The sequence below is a fragment of the Sphaerulina musiva genome, assembly GCF_000320565.1.
Source record: "Sphaerulina musiva SO2202 unplaced genomic scaffold SEPMUscaffold_8, whole genome shotgun sequence".
Taxonomy (NCBI): Eukaryota; Fungi; Ascomycota; class Dothideomycetes; order Mycosphaerellales; family Mycosphaerellaceae; genus Sphaerulina; species Sphaerulina musiva.
The window spans coordinates 1,238,777-1,257,782 of NW_016017390.1; the positions used below are offsets into that span (position 1 = coordinate 1,238,777).

The 19,006-nt window shown below is 51.8% G+C and overlaps 9 protein-coding genes and 1 non-coding gene across 10 annotated transcripts; 6 read left to right on the plus strand and 4 right to left on the minus strand.

Annotated features, from left to right (window-relative positions):
• Nucleotides 1-200: 200 nt before the first annotated feature.
• On the plus strand, nt 201-4,387 carry SEPMUDRAFT_150744 (carbamoyl-phosphate synthase mitochondrial precursor). Its single transcript, XM_016906370.1, has 3 exons — nt 201-457; nt 656-2,746; nt 2,800-4,387. The coding sequence occupies exons 2-3, from the start codon at nt 712-714 to the stop codon at nt 4,275-4,277; spliced, it is 3,513 nt and encodes a 1,170-aa protein (XP_016758857.1). The 5' UTR covers nt 201-457; nt 656-711; the 3' UTR covers nt 4,278-4,387.
• Nucleotides 4,388-5,831: 1,444 nt separating this feature from the next.
• Nucleotides 5,832-7,597, minus strand: SEPMUDRAFT_90115 (transcription elongation factor S-II). Its single transcript, XM_016910521.1, has 3 exons — nt 6,639-7,597; nt 6,369-6,487; nt 5,832-6,284 (listed from the first exon to the last, which is right to left on the minus strand). Exons 1-3 carry the CDS (start codon nt 7,448-7,450, stop codon nt 6,277-6,279), a joined length of 939 nt encoding a protein of 312 aa, XP_016758858.1. The 5' UTR covers nt 7,451-7,597; the 3' UTR covers nt 5,832-6,276.
• Nucleotides 7,598-7,769: 172 nt separating this feature from the next.
• SEPMUDRAFT_150746 (ribosome recycling factor) lies at nt 7,770-8,993 on the plus strand. Its single transcript, XM_016906371.1, has 3 exons — nt 7,770-7,901; nt 7,954-8,356; nt 8,416-8,993. Exons 1-3 carry the CDS (start codon nt 7,816-7,818, stop codon nt 8,767-8,769), a joined length of 843 nt encoding a protein of 280 aa, XP_016758859.1. The 5' UTR covers nt 7,770-7,815; the 3' UTR covers nt 8,770-8,993.
• Nucleotides 8,994-9,025: 32 nt separating this feature from the next.
• SEPMUDRAFT_119268 (uncharacterized protein) lies at nt 9,026-9,857 on the minus strand (the record flags this gene model as incomplete). The annotated part of the gene is made up of 2 exons (XM_016901494.1): nt 9,026-9,283; nt 9,402-9,857. The coding sequence occupies 2 exons, from the start codon at nt 9,855-9,857 to the stop codon at nt 9,026-9,028; spliced, it is 714 nt and encodes a 237-aa protein (XP_016758860.1).
• Nucleotides 9,858-10,128: 271 nt separating this feature from the next.
• On the plus strand, nt 10,129-11,103 carry SEPMUDRAFT_143373 (uncharacterized protein; the record flags this gene model as incomplete). The annotated part of the gene is made up of 3 exons (XM_016903040.1): nt 10,129-10,274; nt 10,335-10,804; nt 10,862-11,103. 3 exons carry the CDS (start codon nt 10,129-10,131, stop codon nt 11,101-11,103), a joined length of 858 nt encoding a protein of 285 aa, XP_016758861.1.
• Nucleotides 11,104-12,031: 928 nt separating this feature from the next.
• On the plus strand, nt 12,032-12,325 carry SEPMUDRAFT_49002 (uncharacterized protein; the record flags this gene model as incomplete). The annotated part of the gene is made up of 1 exon (XM_016909093.1): nt 12,032-12,325. The coding sequence occupies one exon, from the start codon at nt 12,032-12,034 to the stop codon at nt 12,323-12,325; it is 294 nt and encodes a 97-aa protein (XP_016758862.1).
• Nucleotides 12,326-12,986: 661 nt separating this feature from the next.
• SEPMUDRAFT_t55 lies at nt 12,987-13,089 on the plus strand. The gene has a single exon. It is a non-coding gene; the product is annotated as a tRNA-Pro (tRNA).
• A 367-nt stretch (nt 13,090-13,456) lies between these two features.
• SEPMUDRAFT_150747 (uncharacterized protein) lies at nt 13,457-14,864 on the minus strand. The gene has a single exon (XM_016906372.1). It carries the CDS (start codon nt 14,773-14,775, stop codon nt 13,558-13,560), a length of 1,218 nt encoding a protein of 405 aa, XP_016758863.1. The 5' UTR covers nt 14,776-14,864; the 3' UTR covers nt 13,457-13,557.
• Nucleotides 14,865-15,869: 1,005 nt separating this feature from the next.
• Nucleotides 15,870-19,000, plus strand: SEPMUDRAFT_135029 (uncharacterized protein; the record flags this gene model as incomplete). The annotated part of the gene is made up of 2 exons (XM_016902676.1): nt 15,870-16,063; nt 16,182-19,000. The coding sequence occupies 2 exons, from the start codon at nt 15,870-15,872 to the stop codon at nt 17,122-17,124; spliced, it is 1,137 nt and encodes a 378-aa protein (XP_016758864.1). The 3' UTR covers nt 17,125-19,000.
• Nucleotides 16,770-19,000, minus strand: SEPMUDRAFT_150748 (uncharacterized protein). Its single transcript, XM_016906373.1, has one exon. It carries the CDS (start codon nt 18,669-18,671, stop codon nt 17,547-17,549), a length of 1,125 nt encoding a protein of 374 aa, XP_016758865.1. The 5' UTR covers nt 18,672-19,000; the 3' UTR covers nt 16,770-17,546.
• Nucleotides 19,001-19,006: the final 6 nt, after the last annotated feature.

Consider the following 19,006-nt stretch of genomic DNA (forward strand, 5'->3'; position numbering starts at 1 on the left):
TTGAGCTCCACGGCCGAGTGTCCACCTTGTTCCCACAGCACTTGCATGGCAATCGATAAGGGGAAAATTCACTCAACATATAGGAGGTCGTAATGTAGCACAATGTTGATGCGGTATATCTCTCCCTCTCTCCCTCTTCCTCCCCCTCGCCCTCTCCTTTTTGCCGATTGTTGTTGTCGGAACGGATAATGCACTGAGCTCTCTGCTTCTGCTGCAAATCGCCGGGGTCCCGGGGTCATCACAGTGACTCAAAACCTCCCTTGTCCTATCGCCTTTTTTTTTTCCTTCGCGGCAAGACCCGTCCCGTCCCCAGCTTGCTCTGTATTATTTCTTGCGCGTCAGCAGACAATTCTCTGCTCGACAACAACGGCCATTGCACCACAGTGGCTTGTCTCCTGCACAGCTTTCTTGAGCTGAGTGATCTCCATGGTATTTCCAACGCTCACAACTTCGCAAGGTACGAGCCCAGACGCGATTCTTCCACCCTACATCTCTACATCATTCTCCATTGGCAGCCGCCTAACCGTCACCGCTCCCCCAACACCTCACTCACCTCTTCCGTCCCGAACTGCTCCCGACGAGCACGCACGACGGCGGAAATTGGGATATGAGCAGCGTGTTGAGTTGAGCCTGACTGAAGCTGACAGGAGAGCAGATTACATCAGTGACCACCTGTGGAAGGCCTGCGGGTGCTGAACAAAATCTTCAGACATGGCTGTGAGCGGGCGTATCGCGCGCCAGCTGCACCACGACCTTTTCCTCCACCAACAACCCATATCGCGCATTGCCCGACGCACTTTCACTTCTCGGCCGCTTGCACGATACACTCCCCTCGCCAACGCTCCTGCGAAGTCTGCACACACCACTCAGGCGAGGACCTTCACACGCTCTGCCGCACGTGCTGCGAGCAAGGCCGAAGTTGCTCCCAATGCAAAGGCCTACCTCGAAAGCGGCGCCATCGCTGGCGGCCAGAACCTTGTCGATGTCAAGAAGGTGCTCGTCATCGGCTCGGGTGGTCTGTCCATCGGCCAGGCCGGCGAGTTCGACTACTCGGGGTCTCAAGCATTGAAAGCGCTCAAGGAGGCTGGCATCCATTCTGTCCTGATCAACCCCAACATTGCTACGATCCAGACTGCTCACGTGCTCGCCGACGAGGTCTACTATCTCCCCGTCACGCCAGAGTATGTCACCTATGTTATTGAGAAAGAGAGACCAGATGGCATCTTCTTGTCGTTTGGTGGACAGACTGCCCTCAACTTGGGAGTGAAGATGGACGAAATGGGCATCTTTGAGAGATATGGAGTGAAGGTCCTGGGTACCCCCGTGCAGACTCTCAAGACCTCCGAGGACAGAGATCTATTCGCCAAAGCTCTCAAGGAGATCAACATTCCTATCGCTGAGAGTATTGCCGTTGAGACTGTCGAGGATGCCCTCCAGGCAGCTGAGACTGTTGGATATCCTATCATCGTGCGAGCTGCTTTTGCTCTGGGTGGTCTCGGATCTGGTTTCGCGGACAACCCGGAAGAGCTTCGCAACATGGCTGCTCGTTCCTTGACCCTGTCCCCCCAGATCTTGGTCGAGAAGTCTCTCAAGGGCTGGAAAGAGGCCGAGTATGAAGTCGTCCGTGATGCCTCGGACAACTGCATTACTGTCTGTAACATGGAGAACTTTGACCCCCTCGGTGTGCACACGGGAGATTCGATCGTCGTTTCGCCTTCCCAGACGCTCAGTGATGAAGAGTACCACATGCTTCGAACTGCTGCTATCAAGATCATTCGTCACTTAGGTGTGGTCGGAGAGTGCAACGTCCAGTATGCCCTCCAGCCCGATGGACTGGACTACCGGGTCATCGAGGTCAACGCTCGTCTCTCTCGTTCTTCTGCTCTCGCCTCCAAGGCTACTGGTTATCCTTTGGCATATACTGCTGCCAAGATCGCTCTCGGCCACACTCTGCCTGAGCTGCCCAATGCTGTCACTCGTACTACTACTGCCAACTTCGAACCGTCTCTCGACTACATTGTCACTAAAATTCCTCGTTGGGATCTGTCCAAGTTCCAGAACGTCGACCGCAGGATCGGTTCTTCCATGAAATCTATCGGAGAAGTCATGGCCATCGGCCGTACTTTCGAGGAATCTTTCCAAAAGGCTATCCGTCAGGTCGACCCAAAGTTCGATGGCCTCCAAGGCGATCATTTTGAGGATCTGGATGAAGTGCTCAAGAACCCGACCGATCGCCGTTGGCTTGCTGTTGGCCAGGCCATGCTCCACGAAGGCTACTCTGTTGACAAGGTCCACGAGCTCAGCAAGATTGATCGATGGTTCTTGTACAAGATTCAGAACATTGTTGACACCACCAAAGAACTCCAGGACATCGGCTCTCTGTTCGGCATCAAAAAGGAACTCATGCACAAGGCTAAGAAGCAAGGTTTCAGCGACAAGCAGATCGCTCGTGCTGTCAATTCTACTGAAGATGAGGTTCGCGCCCGCCGCAAGAACTTTGGTCTCAAGCCTTGGGTCAAGAGAATCGACACTCTCGCTGCTGAGTTTCCTGCCGATACCAACTACTTGTACACGACCTACAACGCCACCAGCCACGATGTGACATTCGAAGACAGGGGAATCATCGTTCTGGGATCTGGTGTATACCGCATCGGAAGCTCCGTCGAATTCGATTGGTGTGCTGTCAATGCTACTCTCTCACTCAAGGATCAGGGCAAGAAGACTGTCATGATCAACTACAACCCAGGTGAGTATTCCCGTTGAACATGCTGTACGACGTTTACTGACTTGCTTGAATAGAAACCTACAGCACCGACTTCGACGTTCCGGATCGTCTCTACTTCGAAGAGCTTAGCTATGAACGTGTCATGGACATCTACGAAATGGAGCACGCTTCTGGTGTCGTTGTTTCCGTGGGTGGTCAACTGCCACAGAACATTGCACTCAAGCTCCAGGAAACCGGCAAGGCTAAGATTCTCGGAACCAACCCTGAGGACATCGACAAGGCCGAAGACAGACAGAAATTCTCGCAGATTCTCGAGTCTATCGGTGTCGACCAACCTGCCTGGAAGGAACTCACCAGTTACAAGGAGGCCCAGGCTTTTGCTAATGAAGTCGGCTACCCGGTTCTTGTTCGTCCATCTTACGTGCTTTCTGGTGCTGCCATGACCGTCATCCGCACTGAGGGAGAGCTCGAGGAGAAACTCCTCGCTGCCAGCCAAGTCAGCGGCGACCACCCGGTCGTTATCACAAAATTCATTGAAGGTGCCCTAGAAATCGATTGCGATGCCGTTGCTCACGATGGTAAACTCCTCGTCCACGCTATTTCTGAGCACGTTGAGAACGCCGGTGTCCACTCTGGTGATGCTTCTCTTGTCCTCCCCCCTGTCCACCTCCCAAAGCGCACCATGGAGCGCGTCAAGGATATCGCAATCAAGGTCGCCAAGGCTTGGTCTATCACCGGTCCCTTCAACATGCAGATCATCTCTGCCAACAACCCAGAAGGCGGTGAACCACTGTTGAAGGTCATCGAATGCAACATCCGTGCTTCTCGATCTTTCCCATTCGTCAGCAAGGTTCTCGGAACTAACTTCATCGACGTCGCTACTCGTGCTCTTCTTGGCCAAAACGTTCCAGAGCCTGTTGACCTCATGGACGTGAAACGCGACTATCTCGCTGTCAAGGTGCCGCAGTTCGCCTGGACTCGTCTTGCTGGCGCCGATCCTTACCTTGGTGTCGAAATGTCCTCGACTGGCGAAATGGCTTGCTTCGGTACCGATCTCGTTGAGGCCTACTGGACTGCTGTGCAGAGTATGATGAACTTCCGTGTCCCACTGCCAGGTGAGGGACTCCTCTTTGGTGGTGACACAGAGACTCCTGATCTCGGCAAGATCGTTGACTACCTCAACCCTCTGGGCTACAAGCTTTACGCAGCAGACCAGAACGTCAAGGAACACCTCGAGAAGTCCTCGAAGGACGGCTCTGTCTCTGTTGAAGTGATTGAGTTCCCGGTCGACAACAAGCAGGAGCTTCGCGGCGTGTTCGAGAAGTACGACATCCGCGGAGTCTTCAACCTGGCCAAGCGCAGGGCTTCGAGCATGACTGACAAGGACTACGTCATGAGGAGGAATGCGGTCGACTTTGGTCACCCATTGTTCATGGAGCCAAGGACCGCAGTGCTCTTCGCCCAATGCATGAGCGAGAAATTGCCAAAGACGGAGGGCATCCCCAAGGAAGTCAGGAGGTGGAGTGACTTCATTGGCGGCAAGCCTTTGTAAGGCAAGGCAAGGCAGGAAGTGAATTGTTGATGTTTTTTTCTTTTCCTCTCTGATCCGTGCCAAAAAGCGTAAGCGTAGATACCTGAATGCGATGTATTGCAACTCTCGAATCTTCCCTCGTCCTTTTTCCTCTCCACAATGCGAAAGGGAGTCCACTGTGACTGTGCGCGGAACTCATTTTGAGAAAAGAACTCCAATCTGATCTGATCCCAGTTCCGCAGCAGCGACTACCTACCATCCACTGTTAATTGCCGCATGTATTCTCGACAGACAGATGAGAAGAAAATAAACAAACAAACAAACAAAATAAAAACAAGCAATCAACTTCTTTCAACCTTTTCAGCAGCCTCCCTCTGTATTGCTTGTCCAGAAGACTTTAACAACTTCAAGACCACCAAAAAGAGGGTCATTATAAACGTCGGGCCAATAAATTTTAAACGTCGGGCCCGAAGTTTGCCTTAGGCCACATTATGCACCTAAGGCAGAATATTCGTATATTACCTACTTCTATAACGAGAGCGACAAGACAAGACGAGACAAGAGCGACGAGATAAGACGAGACGAGAGCGACAAGAGAGGAGAGCGATAAGATAAGAGTAACGAGACAAGACGAGAGCGACGAGACAAGACGAGAGCGACGAGACAAGACGAGAGCGACGAGACAAGACGAGAGCGACGAGACAAGACGAGACAAGACGAGACAAGACGAGACAAGACGAGACGAGGGTAACGAGACAAGACAAACGAGACGAGCGCGACGAGACAAGACGAGACGAGCGCGACGAGAGAAGACGAGACGAGCGTAACGAGACCGACGAGATACGACGAGACCGACGAGACGTAACGAGACCGACGAGACGTAACGAGACCGACGAGACCGACAAGATACAACGAGACCGACGAGACGCGACGCGACGAGAGCGGCGCGACGTAACGTAACGCAACGAGGGCAACGAGAGCGACGAGAGGACTAAGAGCAACGAGAGGAACGAGACGCAAAATACCTACCTAGAAAGGAGAGAGAGAGGGGGGGGGAGAGAGAGATAGAAAACCTAAGAGAAATAGTTTGAGATATCTTCTGCCTAAGGCATATTATGCCTAAGGCAAACTTTGGGCCCGACGTTTAAAATTTATTGGCCCGACGTTTATAATGACCCCAAAAAGAGGGGAAAAAGAAAAGAAAAAAGAGGGAAGCAGGCCCCTACGAGGTAGACTAGAAGAGATGCATCAATATCCATTGCTGCAGTATTGAAGGGATACATACCTGACTGATAGTTGCAATGGAACAGAATACCTAGAGATGAAACTTCCATGGATCTTTTTATGAGGTGAGGTGAGGTGAGGTGAGGCAGGTACTGGGTACTAGGGTACATGTAGGTGGGTAAGGTAAGGTGAGTACCTACCTACCTAGGTAGGTATGAGGACGTTTCAAACTCAACACTTTCTGTTTTTATCAAAACTCGAGAGCAAGAATCTCGAAAAATAGTCAAAGAAAACAAAGAAGACAAAAAAGACTCCCGATTTTGCATGGAAAGTGGACTGAGATCGTGTAGGGTGTTTTCATTAATTCTGTTTACTGTTTCATTTTTTTGTTTGATTCGTTTCGTTTACAGCAGCAGCAACAGTACAACGACCTCAGTATGTTGCTCCGAATGGAATGGTTATCCTCCAAACTTTTGGTTGGATGTTCTATCCATGTCCGGACGCACTCAAGTCATTTCAGTAGCGGAGTCCGTTTGTCCCGAAAAGCTTAGACTGTTACCCTGCTTGCCCAATGTACCTGCCAGCCGTTGCCCTGCGATGACTTGTTTGTCTTTATACCGACCACACGCAGACCATCAAGACTGGCTTGACTTCGCGAACTCTTTTGTGCTCGTGTAGCAGAAGATGGGAAAATCAGCTCGACCATTACCACTGCGTAAAGGAGCGCCACTCAAAAGATGCCCCTGGGTAACCACTATTGGAGAGTCGCACTCTTCGTATGTTGCTTTCGGGGCAACTAGGAGACTGCAGTTTATCGGACAATGGTCAGCATTCATGCATGTGGCGATGTGAATAGCATAGAAGCACGAGGCCGTTCGAAAGACTTACATTTCCACCGATGTCCACAGACGGTGCATTCGCAAAAGGTCGTGAGCGGTTCATCAGCAGATCGAGTCTGAGCTTGCGAGTAGGAGACTTTGCTCTCCTTGCACTTGGCACATGTGAAGCTGTGATGTTGGGATTAGTCAGCAGATTTTTCTGGGACGCAAAGCGACCCTGCGCTGGCTCGCCAGTAGAAGGACTGACGAGAGCGCAGGGTCTGTGGATGTCGTTCCTGTCCCATGTCCGGAGAGGATAAGGAAAAGGTATGATACGTACGTGGTCGAGATGGCCTTGGCTTCCTGTGGAGTCATGGCCACTCTCATGTTCTCCTCCTTCATTGCCTCGTCTTCCTTTCGTCTATCCTCGCTCTTCAGATCTTCACTCGTCATGGTCACGAGACGCTTTGCATCGATTTTCTGGCTGAAAACGTCTCTTCTGAGCAGTTTGTTGTCCTTCATTTTGAGATTCTGGAACAGAGATCGCATTTTCGTCTTGTAGTCGTTGCTCGTCTCCTGCCTGTAGTGCTCGAAGGCCGCAACTTCCACTCTTCTCGCCACATCGAACACCGCATCAGGCGATTCCTCCGACATGAATGCGATGCCATCGTACATCAACTTCAGGCAACCATCACGGACCTTATCACCAGTGACACTGTGGTCGATCTTATCTGTGATTGTGGTCCGCTTCGAGGGATCTACAGTGCTCTTGCGTTGTTCTTTCTTCAACTCTGTCTTGACTGGAGGTGTTGCAGGACTTCCTGTCGCACTTGCACCAGTCCCACTCTTGACTCCCGCAGCAGGTGGTGCTGGGCTGTCTCCACCGGCCTTCTTCTTCTTCGCGCTAACTTCCTGCTTCCAGCGGTTCACCAGCTTCGAGGCAGTTTCGGCGACTTTCTGGTCCTTGTTTTGGCGCAATTTCGTGACAGCGATGCCAATTCTCGATACTCTCAGCAGGTCTTCGGTCGCACGCCAGCTGTCCAGTGGCTTGAGCAATTCGAGGAGCGTGCTAGGCGGATCCCCAGATTCCAAAGCCTTACCAATCTGCTTCTGCAGGTGCATGAGCTCTTGCGCGTTCATTTGGGTGGCCATTTTGCAGAGGACTGGCGCGTCCTGCGGGGAAGAAGTCGGTGCGAGATGTGGTTGTTGGGGTCGCAGTGGTGACAGGGCGTCAATTGGGATACATGCGCCGGGGAAATTAGTTGATTGCTGGTGTCGTTGTTGGTTTCGTTGTTTGAGTGGAGGACAGAGGTCGATGTGATGATGTGATGCGATAAGATGTTTGTGGTCGCAAATGCTCTCTTTTGGAGTCGCGTGTCAGCCAGAAGTCACGACGACAATCCTCGGCTCCACTTGCCGAATGTCATCGGAAAGCTTGAGAGAACCCTCAATACAACCACATTCCTTCGAGGACCTGTCATAGAAGGCATTATCTCATCATCATATCATCCGCCATCATGTGTCGTTTCTGTGGAGTCCTTGTTGGCGAGTGCCTTGCGCCTCTCATCCGAAGAACAGCAGCAACGGTGCAGAAGAGGTCGATGTGAGAGGCGCCATCACGGCGACAGGCGAGTTCATCGCTGATGGTCAAACAGGAGCAGCAGAGTCGCATATCGTGCCGCCATCCGCACAGCACAGCCTAGCATTGCTCAAAGCAGCGCCAAGCCGTTCTCGACTTCGGCGATTTTGAGCAAGAAAGGAGGTAAGGCATCTCGCGAGGAGAAAAAGGCCGACTCGAAAGGGAAGACCGATGCCGCGAGTGCTGCCACTGAGGATCCATACGACTTCTCTGCTCTGGAAAGCGAGATTGCGAGCACGTTGGAACGGCTGAAGAACGATCTGTCCAAGCTACGAGCCGGTGGCCGCTTCAACCCCGAAGTCGTCGAAAATCTGCGCGTACAACCGAACAAGCAAAGCACCCAGACTGTCAGGCTCAACGATGTCGCCCAGGTCGTTCCCAAAGGCCGCACAGTGCAAGTCCTGGTCGGCGAGGAGGATGTGGGTGGAGAGGACGACGAAGGACTGCATCAATGACAGTACTGACTATTCTCTCACAGCATGTTAAGCCGGTCACTTCCGCCATCCAGTCTTCTTCGCTATCGCTCACCCCTCAACCGGATCCCACTGGTCAGAATAAACTCCTTCTCATCTTAAACATCCCACCCCCAACGGCACAATCACGCAAAGCTGTCATCGACGAAGCTGTGAAAGCAGGTGAAAAGGCTAGCACGAGTATAAGAGATGCGAGGGGCAAACAGCAGAAGAAGTTACGGGCAATGCAGTTGAACAAATCTGCTAGGCCGGATGATCTGAAAAAGGCTGGTACGATGATGGAGAAGACGGTTGAAAAGGGAAGCGCCGAGCTAAAGAAGGTGGTCGATAACGCTAAGAAGGTATTGGAGAGTGCTTGATACTGCTCAATGATGTGTTTCAGTCTTCAATCCATTGATATAAACACTGGCGAACTGACTCCATCGCGCCGTGATCGATGTTCTGGATTGGGACCAAGATTGCGGTACGTACAGTGGACAAGAAGCCATGTTCAGGACTGGAACTTTTACCTTGCAGTTTGGCTCAGCCCAATAAAGTGGCCAGAGAACGAGATAGTCTTCTTTGGGGATCACGAGGATGTAGGGAGCGCGAATGCAAGCAACTCCAAACTCGCGGTCATGAGCAAAGCTCGACGAATCCAAAGGTACCAGGTATATTGGCCAGGCTGAAAGACGCAAAGACATGCGAAGCGTTGCGCTGGCGTTCAGCCCATTGGAAACGCTGCAGTGACATATGTAACCTCGACGAGACCACGAGAGACGTGGATTGTTCTGCAAAGCACACTTGAGCCTGTTTGCAGTGCTGCGAGCCGCGATCTTCTGAACGGATCGCGGCAATGGGTAAAGTATCGTGCTTGGTGATCTCCGCGTACATCTAAAATCGACCAGAATAGCCCTCTCTGCTCGTTGGCCGAGAAATGGCCTTGCCGCTGGCCAAGCGATATATCGCAGTTACGCAGTGCTAGAAAGGCAAGTTGCACGCCTGTGCCTACCTTCAACTCATGGCTGGTCTTCACAGGGGAACTCTCTGGCCCAGAGTCAGCTGCAGCATGTTTGCACAGCGGAATCGTCTCTACTCCACATTCCACACATGCCGCGCCAGACGAGCGGCTGGTGAGTTCTGATACTGGTTGAAGTGAAGGTGTATCTCCGGCTGCTTCATGTACTGGAATTTTTGCACGTGCCTTGAGCACAGTAGTCATTCGTAACACTAGGAGGTAGGTTTGGACGGTTTCTGTAAGGCTGGGTCCGGCAGGAGAGCGAGACGTGATGTTGTCGGGGCTTCCGCTGCTTGCCGCGTACTGTGGCCAGAATTCTTCAAATCGCCTCCGGTCCAATGAAACTTGCTCTTTTTTTATCGATTTGTACGAAATGCGAATGCTTGTCGAGACAAGGACGACTCGCCCATCCCTGCCAGGCACTGGAACGTAGTCCCTCGCTCTCTTCATGTTGTAGTTGCTGATTCCCTGCCATGTGCCTTTCCATCGTGTACATGTCTTACTCTTCACCCGCTTTTTTTATTCACTGACAATGCAAAGCTGCGTCAGCCTGCTGGCACGGCATCCACAACGACTACAACGCTATTGGCTGCTCGTGTTATGTCTCTCTGCCGCCTGCTTACTATTCCTTTTCTCGAACGGCCAATGCTGCACCCTGCTCGCTCTGGGCAATGCAAAAGTTGACGTACCGCCGCAGCGGGGCCTTGAGGCTCGCGTTGCGATGGTGGTAGCGACCCAGATGGGCGACGATATTACATGGCTGGACGCATTTCCAAATTACACCAAGTCAGTATATGTGACCGACGATCCGAATGCAGACCTCGCAGTACCACAAAACAAGGGACGGGAGGGCATGGCATACTTGACGTGAGTGGTATTGATACGTGTCAACTTGGACTGTCTGGTTCTGATAGAAGTACCCTACAGCTACATCATTGATAATTACGACAAGCTTCCCAAGATTACCATTTTCTCCCATTCCACCAGATACCAATGGCATAATGATGATCCGTTCTATGATGGCCAGGCGGTTCTTGCAAGGCTGAATCTTCCTCACGTTCAGAGGGAAGGCTATGTGAGCCTGCGATGTGGCTGGAGTCTAGGCTGTCCTGCAGAGATTCATCCCTTAAGCGAGGCCAATGCTACTGGGCCAGTAGCTGATCCTGAGTCAAAGGAGGCTCGTGCCGGGTCTTTCTATAAAGAAGCATTCGAAGAGCTCTTTCCCCATGAGCCGGTTCCCGAGGTGATTGGAGCCCACTGTTGTGCGCAGTTCGCTGTGACTGCCGACAAGATCCACGAGCGTCCAGTCACAGATTATATTCGCTTCAGAGCCTGGTTGCTTCACACACCCCTCAAGGACTATCTCAGTGGCCGGATTCTTGAGTACTCATGGCATAGTATGTACATACCAAAAAGTCTGGGTGGGATCGAACTTGACTAACATCTCTACGCAGTAATATTTCGCAAGCCTCCCGTGCATTGTCCCAATGCAGGTGACTGTTACTGCAAGCTATTCGGCCTCTGTGGCTTGCAATGCAAATCAGCTGGCTCTTGCGACGCTGCATACACCCTGCCTCAATACTCCACGCTCCCCGAAGGATGGCCAGACTATGACTGGGAACATCAATGGCGGAATGTGACGGAATTGAGGCTGAAGTATGAGTCAGATAATGGTGCTCCTCGTGCTAACAGATGACGGAGCTCGTTTCTCTGGACTCATCTTGCTTGCCAGAAGTGAAGAGCATTGCCCTCGCTTGCTTGCCACCAAGACTGTTGGCATAGGTTGCAGCCTCAGAGCTACATCTTCAATCACCAAACGTTCAAAGCTCAAATCCAGTGTAACCATGAAAGCAGACAGCAGTGTCAGAGTGTGGTTACAAGGCAGAAGTCGAGACACGGCATGTTCGATAGAGAAGACATCGCAATGCTTCCGGAGTCCTGGACTTGGATGTCAACCCGCGATGACTCGCTTCCAGAAGGGCCGTTGTACTTACAGGGGAAAGATGATCATTGGTTAGTCTACCAAGGGGCAAGGACAAACAGTGCCTGGCACCAGCCCGGTGTGGCACTAGGTGCACAGGTCTCACGAGTAAACTGGATTACGGGAACCATGAGCAGCCTGCGCTAGAATAGCTCTCTATTCGATGCGTGCCTGCAAAGCAATATCAATAACAAGAAGTGTCGAAGTTGGTAGATGGTGGACTCAATGAAGCAGTCCTGATATTCTGTCGCCCCCACATGAGAAGTGAATGTGTTGAGTGTCACGAGTTGCAAGCATACCTCTCCCAACCTGCACAACAGTCATGCGCCTGTTGATTCATTGCATCTGAGAACGCTACGTACAGGTTTATCTGTTCGCATTGGAAAACATAAGAACAACATGAATTGACTTGTATGTACGAACAAAAGTCAATGCCGTCATGACGTATATGATCGACCCTCTCGAGACGTACATGTATCATCAACCTCAAGCAACAAACACATCTAGAAAGCCAACCCAGCACCAAGGAAAGAAAGGACGACAGATACCATCATCCCACCACAAAACAAGCAAAGCAAACGAAACAAAAACGCAACGCAACGCAACGCAACACAACACAACACAAAAACATAAAAGAATTACCATGCCACCACCCCTCTACACCAAACCCACCTTCCTCCTCAGCATCCTCAACCTCTGCGCCACCGGCGGAGCAACCTACTATCTCCAAAACCAAATTTCCTACAGCCTCGAAGAAAACGAAGCGCGCGCAGACGAAATCGAAGGCACCTTGCGAGGACACATTGGATTGATTCATGAGGCTCATGAGCGAATTGAAGCGAAAATCGGTTCGGCGGGGATTGGGAAGGGAGGGTTGGAGAATCGGGAGTTGTATGATCAGAGGGGGAGGGATGAGGGGAAGAAGGGGGGAAAGTAGTTGGAGGGAAATGGAGATGAGGGAGGGAGGGGGGTTTGGGGGTTTGGTGATGGGGATGGGGAGGGCGGGCTTTTTCTGGAGATATCAGGTATAAATGAATGAGGGCAGTTTTGGTAAGGGTTCGATGTATCATGCTCCTACCGTCCGCTTGGTTTTTCTGGAGATGCTGGAATCATCCCAATCCAATCCAATCCGGTCAGAACGGACGAACGAACAAACATCATTCTTGGAGGCTTAACGTACATCTGTAGTAGAATTGGCACAAGTTAAAACACCATAAGCGAGCTTCCATTTTTCGTTGCCAAAAAGGTAGAAGTTCCAGAAGAGGAGAGAGGCTTCCCATGCAAACCTGCCTAATCTTCTCGTTGACTATCACATTCACAAAATCCCAGAAATCCTCCTTACACAAAACTCATTTCATCCATTCCATCTCCAACAGTAGAACAGCCCGTAAGGTAAGGTCATGAATTCACACCACTCCTACCTCCTACCTAGAAGTACCTAAAAGTACCTAAAAGTAAGTAAGTAACCAAGCAAATATCGCAAATCCCGAACCAAGAGCTACCTCCCTAGTAACCACCCAACCCCAAGCGGATGAACATTCAGGCTAAACTATCCTCTAATCTACATATTTGTTTTGCAGATTGTTCGGACCAATATCGGCCTCTTGGTCTAGTGGTATGATTGTCGCTTCGGGTTCTCCCAGCAGAGGTTCACTCTTGCTCGTCTGTGACAGGCCCCGGGTTCGAATCCCGGAGAGGCCCCTTGGCTAGACATGTTAGTTTTTTTGACATTCCGTTTTGATAGCAGCGGCAGCACTTCATGCCTTTCGATTTGGCATTTCCTGCTATATAGGTATGCAGCCGGCTCGTCTTAGCCGTTCTTTTGCACGCTATATTGCTCGCGATCGAATAAAGGGAGATTTCCCGAGGATCAGGTAAGTACAGTGTGCAAATCCAAAGTGACTAGTGCTCGCAACTCTCTAGCTGGAACTTTGTCCACAATATCACTACTCGAGGGGCGGTCAAGATAAAGCAGCTATAGTACTAGGAGGTAGCTGGGACGGGATATTACCACTCGGGCCGAGTCCGATTAGACATTTTGCCCTGTATGAAGCAAACAAAAGGGTATATTTCGTAGAGCACATTCTTCGCTACCGTAGACGCTCGTGATTCATTTCGCAGCAAGTACCACCAATCACCTCGCACGAATCCCCTCCTTGGCACTCCTCCTCATAGGCCGCTGTAAACTATCTCGAAAGTCGCCTTCTCACATATCATGCATGTTTGGCTGGGAGGGAAGAAATTACCGAGCTTCGTCGTTTGCATGGCTGGTCCTGCGAATAGCCTATCATGTCGCGTTCGAACCACGTTCATCGCGCAGTCCGCAAGGTCCCGCTCGCGATCCATTTCATTCGATGCCACGATCGCTGCTGCAACGCTCAATTCATCGCACAAACAGAACTGTTCGCCATCAAATTTCTTGATCTTCTTGCCAGTGGTCTTCTCGACAGTGACATCCACCGTGATGCACCCATCTGGTTTGCGCTTCAGGTCATAGACGATCTGTACCATGCCGAGCGTCCTCGGGAGTGCATTGAATCGGAGGTCGATAGACGTGAGGAAGCCTGCCAAGTCCCCCGTGGGCTTCCACTTTAGCATGTTGGGCGGATTGAGCATGCTGTACTTGGCAAACCTGGCACATGCGTTCCTTTCGAAGCAAAAGTGATTGGTCCCGTAGAAGATGGAGAGAACCTCTCGCCGCACCTGTTTGTTGACCATTGCAACGACCGGCTCTTGGGGAAAGCGTCGGACGAAGCTTTTACGGTGAGTGGTGAGCTTCTTGCAAGGTCTGATCTGTCGCAGCTGGGCTTCAAGCTGCTCCTCGTGAACAGCCAGTAGACTCCACACGAGATTTCGTATCTCTGCGGGAAGATCAAGCAGGCGAAGGGGCGGATCTCGAGAGGCGACTGATGTACAAACCTTGGGAGCGGTGACACTTATCGGCTTCATCTTGAGCGGTCTCGGATGCGGCTTCGGCAGCTTGACGATCCTGTTATGGCCATCCGCTCCAGGTCGCTTAGCTTTGGATTTGCTGGAAGGCTTAGTGATTGCTTTGTGGAGAGAGAAAGCGCCAAATCGTGGTCCAGGCCACTGCTGGCAGGTAGAGGGAAGAGAGAAGTCGAAATGCGGATTGGAGGCATCCTCGTCGAGACTCAGATTGCCAAAGCGGTAGAGCAGATCTTGGAGGGTCGGCCCATAGACTTCCGGCTGTGTCAGGCTGACCAGCTGGTCAATTGCTGATGCCATATTGTGATCGAGTTCCGCCATCTGCTCCTGTTCAAAATCGGCTATAGAGAGGACTTCCATGTCGAAGAAAAGGCAGCGGCGGCGTCGTCGGTGGCCTCGATGCAGATTCTGGAGTGAAAGACAGGGCGGATTCGAAGGCATTCGAGGGCTGATGCAGATAGTGGAGGGCTGATTATGAGGGTGGGAGCTGCATTCCGGGTGTTGTTTGAGGTCAGCACACTCAGGAGGGCTGTGGAAGGAATGAAGTCGGTTCTCAACTTAGTATGTCCCGTCGATGTTGCTCCTGGTGAAGATGAAGAAAGTAGGTAGACAACGAAGTCGAGATATGGCGGGAGGAAGGAGTGCCAACAGGCGGAAGGCACCAGAGCGGAGGATCACGCGTCACAGGGAAGTGGTCCTGCCGAGACATGGCAACTCTAAATGAGTATTTGATGCCGCCTCTTTTCGTTCTTTCCCTCTTTCCCTCTTTCCCTCTTTCCCTCTGACCTCCTTCCCTCCTTGAGTCTGCTCGTGATGATGCTCGACTCGTTCTTCCCTCATATCAACTTGAAGCAGGCTACATAAAAGGCAACATCGCCATCGCGACCATCGTCGGCTCCCGCGCTCATGGATGTGTCTCGGAGGCACTTGACTGATGCCTGAGGCGTCAGACGCGGCCAGGGAAGAGGGAAGGTGCTTCAGCCATCGTTCGGCACCTGACTCGGAGCGGAGCCACTTCACTTTAATTCGCGGCGTCTTCACATGCCAAGGGATGATGAGCTACCTCCTCACACTGACACCTCACACCGCCACGCTAGGTATTCAAGTCCGACTTCACTTACTCGGGAACCCCATCCCATGGAAGAGGTAGTTAGTGGTTTCGCGACGTGCACGCCTCCATCATCTGCCCCAGTCCTCGTAGACGACACCCGGTCAACAATGTCAACGTTCCCTATCCTTCACTCCACAGGTCTCGTATCAGGCGCTTCAGATCATGGCCTGGGAATGGGTTACTCCGGGAGGATATGGAAAATATGCATAAGATGAGCTTGAGAACAAAGGAACAACCGTCACCAGTTCACTTGTCACCAGTGCACTTGTCACTAACAGAAAACCTCTGAGGAGCGCTTCACTATGTAGGTACTGCAGTTTCTTGCTACCATATTTTAATCTCTGTCGTCGACTCTCCGTTCTTCTTCATCTGGCACACCCACACCGCGACTGACCCACCAAAACACTTGACTTACTCGGCAAAAATGTCTCCACCACGCAGTGATACCCCGAGGCAATATCGAAAGTACAAGAAGGCCGAGCTGGTGGCTCTCGCCACGAAGCGTCGGCTGCCAGTCCCGTCGGGCGGATCAAAGACTCCCCATCGCTTCGACTACATTGTAGCACTCAAGGATGCAGATCAAAACATTTTCCGATTCCTCGACCTTCCAGCCGGCAAGTTTCGACCTACCTCATGGGGGAGGAGCTAGCTATCATTTTCTTTCCTAAATGCTGACTGTAGAACTACTAGAACTGCGAAATATCATCTACAAGGATCTGCTCACACTGAGAGGAAGGAAATCCACGTGTTTCCCGCAGATTTTGCGGACGTCGAAAGCGGTCAATGCAGAAGCCAGTGGCCTGCCCTACACCCTGAACTACATCAACGTCGAGATTGGGCCTGATGGAGTGTACTCACATGGGCTCGGCTGTGGAACTTACGGGCCTTCAGGCATGACCAAGGAGCAGGACTTCACCCAACTCGACTGGCCCGACTTTCTCCGCCGCGTTCGATACATGCGCCTGAAATTTCCATCTTCTCCATGGCGCTCACAAACCCACACATTGCGTGATAAGCGTGGAGAATCCATGGGCAACACACTCTACTCACTATGCCTCATGCTTCGAAACGGCAACCGCCTCCGCCGCCTCCGCATCGAGATGAAACCCGATGCAACAAGCACCTTCGAGAGCCTGCAAAGCCTCCTGTACCCTGTCCGACTTCTGCCCGGCGTGGAAGTGACTTTCCACGCGCCACCTCACTCTCCTCCCATCCGACTCTCTGCATTCTCACACTCTTCCCTCTCACACTCTCTCGCACCCCTTTTCCCATCCACCACCACCACCTCCTCCTCCCTCCTTCCTCCCCACCCCGCACCAATAACCCGCGGACAAGGACAAAAGCTCATTCACGACTGCATCATCCTCATCTCGGCATTGAAGGATTCCTCCATCCCATCATCTCCAGTACCAGGACCAGTTCCTCCCAAAAAGTACCTTCGACAGCGAGCTCTGAAACTACAACTAAAAGGCTCCCGCGTTGCAAATTCTCGCGACACCATGGCTCGCGAACACTGGCCAGCCTGGCGACGTACGTTCCGCGCTGCGATTGAGCGTCTTCGAGCTGGTTTGGAGGATCAAAATGTGATGCGAGCACAGCTGGATCCGCAAGTGCTGGCTGGAGTTTACGCTTTGCTGATGTTGGATATTGATTTTGCTCGGATCAAAAAAGTGGATTGAAGAGGCTGGCTTGCGCTTGGTGAAGGATCAGATACCTACTGAGGTACTTGTGGACATAGCGGCTGTGCTGGAAATGCAGGAAAGTGAAGGGAACTTGAAAGAACGAAGAAGAAGAAGAAGAAGACTGACTCCAATGGAGCATTGGTAAGTTTTGCAAGGCTTTCAGTGCCATGCATGGTACAGAATCTGTATGTAGCTGCCTTTAGGGACAGCCCTACTAAGGTACATGTACGTATCCATCAGTGCCAGTAAGCACTGAGCAGGTACAGCATGAAACCCAATCATCAAACGCCACATACTCCGGTCCCGTCGGCTTCTTGTTTTTTTGTCCCACCAAAACGCCGGACACCACGCTAAAGCTCTGTCAGTCTGCCTTATTCCTGCTGGGAACCAATGGAGCTATTCCTGGACGACGAAGCATCCTATGCCACAGCCGTTTTGGCCTTGCTCGGCAACGCCCAGTTGAAAATCTTCTCCGACTTGGGAGTCATCGCGCCTCGAGGCATGTGATCCTTGGGCAGTTGCAAAACATTTGCGTCCGAAGGCATCTTCATCTTGGGCATCGTCGGACGTCTCTGGAATGTGCCCAAGTCCACAATGGCCTCGTTGTTCTTCGTAGCGTCACGATTGCTCTCCTTGCTGAGAGCATGTTCTTGTAACATGGCAACAATCGATGTCAACTTGTCCTTCTCCGGCCCCTCGCATTGCTTCGCCAATTTGGCGGCTTCCTTGAGAAAGTTCATGGCCTGGCCGGGAGACGCTTGAGTCGAGAGGATATTGTACGCATACACTCGGGTCTCCACCTTCGAGTGCTGATTCTGTACGATTTGAATACAGAGAGCGCGACACACTTCGTATTGCTGACGATCGCGAGCTTGCATGGCTCTCGTCAACATCTTCGAGCAGTCCTCGCGGGCGCCTTTGATCTTCTGCTCCAGAGACTTGAGATTGAGCACAAGTGGGTCACTCGTTGGACGGTCCTGACATCCCAGAGACTCGAGAGCACGAGATACAGCATCCAGATCAGGGCAGGTCTTCTTCGCGAGGATGACTTTGACCTCTGGTGTGTCTACCTGAGTTGGGCTCGCTGCACCGCTAGTTCCGGTCGATGATTTTCCATCGTCAGTGGCGTGCTTCTTCTTCGATGACAGGAGGCCAGCGGAGGTCATTGACTTGAGAGACATTCGAAGGGATCCGTGAGCAGAGGCAACACGCTTCACCTCTTTCCCCTTACCTCTCAGACTGACTGGTGAATCGAGTGGATTTGAGGTAGGTGCCGGTTTCAAGGTGACGAGTGGTTCCATGGCAGTTTCTGAAGAGGCAGATCGGAGTGACGCAGGCCGAGCGTGCATTTCCAGCTGTTTCTCAGCGACTGGTACCTCGAAAGTCAAAGCGCGAGTTCGTTGCTCAACCATGATTTGTTCAGCCAAAGCCGCGGGAAGCTGAACGACAGCGCCGTTACCATGATCATCTGTGACTCGAATCTCCGGCGAACTCATGCTGGAAGCGGACGGACTTGACGAGGGCGAGCTGTGAGGTGAGAGCATGATGGCGTCGATATTACCAGATAGGGCGTAAGGTACTTATAGCGTTCGATGCGATCTTGTCCTCCCTCCGATGTTTCTCGCTCCACGTGTTGAGACTGTGTGACGTGCCAGCGGTGCACAATGTTGTTACTCCCTGCCGTCTCACTGTACTCCGGAGGTGTTGTTCGCAGAAGCCGCGGCGATGTTTGAAGTGATGCACAAGTGTGTCAATGTACAAGTCAAGCTAAGTAAGGTAGCTGAGGTAAGGCGGTCGGTACCAGTTGACCTCATGTGTAACGAGCCTTATTCACGGACCTTGCCAGAAATGAAGCAGCAGCAGCAACAGCAGCTTCCCT